At 37.6% G+C, this 6,048-nt stretch overlaps 1 protein-coding gene across 1 annotated transcript in view; it reads left to right on the forward strand.

Moving 5' to 3' along the window:
- Window positions 1-5,019, forward strand: part of sf3a1 (splicing factor 3a, subunit 1) — a 32,294-nt gene extending 27,275 nt beyond the window's left edge. Inside the window, exons 14-16 of the mRNA XM_041202854.1 lie at window positions 110-211; window positions 773-844; window positions 4,532-5,019. Of these exons, the coding sequence (XP_041058788.1) occupies window positions 110-211; window positions 773-844; window positions 4,532-4,633 (276 nt within the window). The 3' untranslated portion in view covers window positions 4,634-5,019. The remainder of the gene's footprint in view (window positions 1-109; window positions 212-772; window positions 845-4,531) is intronic.
- The last annotated feature ends 1,029 nt before the right edge of the window (window positions 5,020-6,048 follow it).

The following is a 6,048-nucleotide window of genomic DNA, read 5'->3' on the forward strand; positions in this document are numbered from 1 at the left end:
ATGCATATCAGAAAGTAACTGCATTTTTAATAGAAGGCATACAAAATTACATTTTTATTCAATAAAGCAACTTTGCAACTCCAAATGTGATCAATTGTTTTTTTTTAAGGGTCCGGTCACAGTCAAGATACAGGTACCTAACATGCAGGATAAGTCTGAATGGAAGCTGAATGGCCAGGTCCTCGTTTTCACCCTCCCTCTAACGGACCAGGTATGGATATGCTATGAACACGTGAAAAAATGACATTATGGGTTCTAATTGATTTCTTGTAGCAAAATAATAATTAAATAATAATTAAAATGCATTGAAAAAGGAACAAATATTTGATCTTTCAAGGTGACCACTTCCATATTTGTTTGCCCTGTCACCCACACTACTGTGCTTAGTTACATAGTGTTTAAAGTACAGAACTGGGCCATTTGGGCCAACAAATCCATGTTGACATTTATGCTCTACATGAGCTTCCTCCCATCTTATTTCATCTAACCCTATGAGTACATCCTTCTAATCCTTTCTCTCTTGTGTACTTATCCAGCTGCCCAATAAATGTATCTATGCACCTTGACTACTCCATCTGGTAGCAAATTCCACATTCTAAATACACACTCTGGGTGAAAAAGGTTCTCCTGTATTCCTTATTGGATTGCTCACACTGTTCCAAAATTGGCTTCATCAGTCATATCAGTCATTTACATGAACTTTTGGTATTGTTTTTTGACTTGCAATCAAGTGTTCTTGATATGCTTATCAGTTTATTTATTTTTTTTACAGGTGTCTGTTGTCAAGGTGAAAATCCATGAGGCTACAGGAATGCCTGCTGGCAAACAGAAGCTTCAATATGAGGTATGTATTGCATATCTCATGTACAGCATCAAGCTTTAATTTGAGGTAAAATGGTTCTAGTTGCATTTCTATACACGTTTTTGTTGCTGCTAATACTTTTGGAGGCTTTTTAGCTTTGTATATTTAAAATTTAGTAACTTATGGTTGTCAGATAATAACTGTAAGACTATGTATTCATAAATATGTGATATATAAGTAGGGTGGTAGAAAGGACTTTGTGGGGAAAGGATCGTTGAGAGGAGGTGTGGCAAGTCAAAGGGAAACACTGAGATAATAGAGCACGGTAGCGATTTGGGTAATGATAACCAGAGTGTGGCAGGAAGGGACAGAGCATAAAAACTTAAGACTGCACCAGCAGATAAGGCAGAGGTTACAAACGTGGTAAAAAGACAAAGTTAAATATTCTGTATCTGAATGCATGCAGCATTCGTAACAAAATGTATGAATTGTTAGCACAGATAAAAATGAATATGTATGACCTGTTGGCCATTACAGAGACGTGGTTGCAAGTTGACCAAGGCCAACTTGAAGATAGAAAGGTATTTGACTTTTAAAAAAGGCAGGAAGCTAGGAAAAGGAAGCGAGGTAGCTCTGTTAATTAAGGATGACATTAGTACAGCAAGGAGAGATGACCATAGCTCAAAAGAGCAAGATGTAGAATCAGTTGGGTAGAGATAAGAAATAGGAAAGGTAAGAGGTCGCGTGGGAGTAGTTTATAAGCCCCCCCTAACAGTAGTTACGCTGTAAGACAGAGTATTCAGGAAGGAATAAATGGTGTGTATAAGAAAGGTACTCCACTAATCATAGGTGGCTTTAATCTACACGTAGATTGGGCGAATCAGATAGGCAAAAGAAGCCTGGAAAATGAGTTCATAAAGTGTATTCGGATCAATTTCTTAGAACAGTATTTTCTGGAGCCAATCAGGGAGCACACTATTCTAGACCTGATAATGAACAATGAGACAGCATTAATCAATAACCTAATGGTAAAAGAGCTTTTAGGTGACAGCGATCATAACCTGATAGAATCTCACGTTCAGCTTGAAGGGGAGAAGTGTGGGTCCAAGACTAGTGTTTTAAACCTGAATAAAGAGGAATGAAGCTGGAGCCAGATAAAGTGAACTGAGGAACTAGGTTAAAAGCTAGCACAATAGAGATGCAGTGGCAGACTTTTAAGGAGATATTTAATAACTCAGCAAAGATTTATCCCAGTGAAAAAGAAAGACTCTTTGAGAAGGATGCACCACCTGTGGCTAAATAAGGAAGTTAAGAATATTATAAAATTGAAAGAAATACTGTACAAATTTGCAAAGATACTTCAGATGATTGGTCATATTTTAAGAACCAGCAAAGAATGACTTTTTAAAAAGAGGGAGAAAGAATATGAGAGAAAGTTAGCTAGATATAAAAAAAGGTGTTGAGTTTCTTCAAGTATTTAAGTAGGAAAAAAGTAATTAAATCTCGTGTTGACTCTCAAGACAGAGAGTCTGGGGAATTGGTGATGGAAAACAAGGAGATGGTGGAGGTGTTGAACAGGCATTTTCTGTCTGTCTTCACTGTAGAAGACTTGGAAAACTTTCCAAACAAACTTGAAAATCAAGAAGTGAAAGGAAGGGAGGAACTTAAAACAATCATCACCAGAGAAAAGGTCCTAGGAAAATTATTAGACCTAAAGGCTGACAAGTTCCCAAAACCGGATGGCCTCATCCTATGGTCTTAAAAGAAGTATCTGCAGAGATAATAGAAGCATTGGTAATAACCTTGCAAAATTCCTTAGATTCTGGTGGCGTCCCAGCGGATTAGAAAATAGTAAATGTAACACATTTACTCAGGAAAGGAGGGAGACAGAAAGCAGGAAGCTATAGGCCAGTTAGCTTAACATAGGGAAGTTGCTAGAATCCATTATTAAGGTTACGGCAGAATATTTAGAAAATCATAATGGAATCAGGCAGAGTCAGCATGGTTTTGTGAAAAGGAAATTGTGTTTAATTTATTAGAGTTCTTTGAGGAAGGAACAAGCTAAATGGATAAAGAGAAACCTGTAAATGGGGTGAACTTGGATTTCCAAAAAGCATTTAATAAAATGCCATATCAAAGGTTACTACACAAAATAAGAACACATGGCGTAGGGAAGTATTAAATTAGCATGCATAAAGGATTGGTTGGTTAACAAGCAGAGAGTAGGGATAAATGGGTCTTTTTCAGGTTAGCAAGATGTGACTAGTAGAGTGCCACAGGGATCAGTACTGGGGTGTCAACTATTTATAATCTATATCAATGATTTGGATGAAGGGATCAAATGTATGGTAGCTAAATTTGCTGATGACAGCAAGATGGGTAGGAAAGTAAGTTGTTAGGAGATAGAGTCTACAAAGGGATATTGATAGGTTTACTGAGTGGACAAAAGTTTGGCAGAGTATAATGCGGGAAAATGTGAACATGTCCACTTTGGCAGGAAGAATAGAAAAGCATACTATTTAAATGGAGAGAGATTGCAGAACTATGTGGCATAGAGGGATCTGGATGTCCTGGTGGATGAATCACAAAATATGCAGGCACAGCAAGTGATTAGGAAGGCAAATGGAATATTGTCATTTATTGCAAGGGGAATGGAATATAGAAGTAGGGATGTTTTGCTACAGTTGTACAGGGTGTTGGTGAGACATCTAGGGTACTGTGCACAGTTTTGGTCTCCTTATTTAAGAAAGGATATTATTGCATTTGAAGCAGTTCAGAGAAGGTTCACTCAAGGGCTTATGAAGAAAGGTTGAACAGGTTGGGCCTATACCAATTGGAGTTTAGAAAAATGAAAGTTGTTCTTATTGAAACATACAAGATTGGGATGGAGCTTGACAGGATGAAGATCGAGAGGATGTTCCTCTTGTGGGGAGACAATACTAGACTTAAGAATAGGAGTGCTCCCTTTTAAGACAGAAATGAGGAGAAATGTTTTTCTCTTGAGAGTTGTTAGTCTGTGGAATTCTCTTCCCCAGAAAGCAGAGTAGGCTGGGTCATTGAATTTATTCAAGGCTGAGTTAGATTTTTAATAGACAAGGGAGTCAAGGGTTATGGTGGGCAGATAGAAGATGGAGTTGAGACCACAACCAGAATAACCATGATCTTATCTAATTGCAAAGCAGGCTGAAAGGGCCAAATAGCCTACCCTTGCTCCTAAGTCTAATATTCCTATGGCATAAATGTGTGGCATACACTGTGATCCAAGAGTGAGAAATTACTCTATGCCCTTTGAGTTAGTATAAAATGTTGCCTAACTCTTACTTGGATTTCAATGCGTAACATTAAGTTTTTTGTTGCGATTCTATGCTTTTTGATTATCAGTTTGAAACATTTTTACTGTGTTTTCTGCCTCCCACTTGAATTGCTAGAGAGTTTACAGCTTTCCTGGAATGACTGTTTGGTGCTGCTGTAACTTCTAATTGAGGAAGAGGCTGAATTCTGGTTTGTTAAACACAAAGATGAAAGCAAAATACTGTGGATGCTGGAAATCTGAAATAAAAACAAAATGCTAGAAAAACTCAGCAGGTGTGGCAGCATCTGTGGAGAGAGAAACAAAGTTAACATTTTCAGTCCAGATGACTCTTAGAAGATGTCCAGAGACACAAAATTTTAACTCTGGTTTGTTAAACTCTCTTCGCAATCTGACAAATATGTTTTTTTTTGTTTTAGGGCATTTTTATTAAAGATTCAAACTCTCTGGCTTACTACAACGTGACCAGTGGTTCAGTTATCCACCTTGCCTTCAAAGAACGAGGAGGTCGAAAGAAGTAGCACCTTGGAACGCTTATATGGGATTGTGATTCAAAACAATAGAATTGTTAACTCTTTGAACAGATTCAGATCTGCAACATCTTAATTTAGAAAAAATAACTGTGTAGTATATACGAAACTAATTCTGTGTACGAGTTAAAAGGTTTTTAAAAAAGAAATCTAAAAGTTCAGTACTTTGCATCTTTCATTACATGTGATTCATTCAATTTGATAGACTTCTGTCAAAAGGTCTGCAAAGATGTAGAAATTAAGCTAAATTTGGGTTTTGACTTCTGGAGGATCTGCATTTACAAAACCCACTTTAGTTAAATGATCCTCCCTTATATTAAGATTATTGCATTGTGTTTAGTTTTCTGTTGAATATTTTTAATAAAATTATATCAATTCTTATGTGTCTAGACTATAATTTGTAAAGATTACATTTTGTTAACTACTCTATGAAGGTGGGGGATGTGTTTGGGATACACCTTAAATTCATCCATTCAAAGTGTCATAATAATGAAGGAAAAACTCTGAATTGCATTCGTAAATATTGGACTTTAAAAATACCTGAGTTTTTAAAAATGCATACAAGCCACTGGCTGAAATGCTGCAGGATGACTCCCTAAGAGGAAATGGAACCCCACCCTGTTGCCAGACAAAGGTACTTTCAAAGACATCCAGAAACTAATTGCTCCCTCCAGTAGAGACAATAGGACATAATGGAGATGAGTATCACCTTATCAAGAAATCCTGTGAGCAATGCCCAGACAGATTTGCGAACTTAAAAGCAAAAAACTGCAGATGCTGAAAATCCAAAACAAAAACAAAAATACCCAGAAAAACTCAGCAGGTCTGACAGCATCTGTGGAGATGAACACAGTTAACGTTTCGAGTCTGTATGACTCTTCAACAGAACTAAGGAAAAATAGAAAAGAGGTGAAATATAAGCTGGTTTAAGGGTGGGTGGGACAGGCAGAGCTGGATAGAGGGCCAGTGATAGGTGGAGATTGCCAAAAGATGTCATAGACAAAAGGACAAAAAGGTATTGACGGTGGTGATATTAGGTAAGAAATGTGCTGGTGGTGACATTAAGGGTAGAAAGTATGAGCAAGGTACAGATAGCCCTAGTGGGGGTGGGTGGAAGGGATCGAAATAGGCCAAACGGTAGAGATAAAACAATGGATGGAAATACATTTACAAATAGTGGAAATAGGTGGGAAAAGAAAAATATAATTATTAGGAAAAGGGGGTGGGGATGGGGGAGACCGTTCATGATCTAAAGTTGTTGAACTCGAAATGTTAACTGTATTCCTCTCCGCAGATGCTGTCAGACCTGAGTTTTTCCAGGTAGATTTGTGAATTTGCTTCCCACTTGGAATATAGAGAGGGGTTAAAAGTGAGCTGAAAAGCTGCCCTGGAGTCTGTCTGTTGGT

Source organism: Carcharodon carcharias, chromosome 13 (assembly GCF_017639515.1).
Source record: "Carcharodon carcharias isolate sCarCar2 chromosome 13, sCarCar2.pri, whole genome shotgun sequence".
NCBI lineage: Eukaryota > Metazoa > Chordata > Chondrichthyes > Lamniformes > Lamnidae > Carcharodon > Carcharodon carcharias.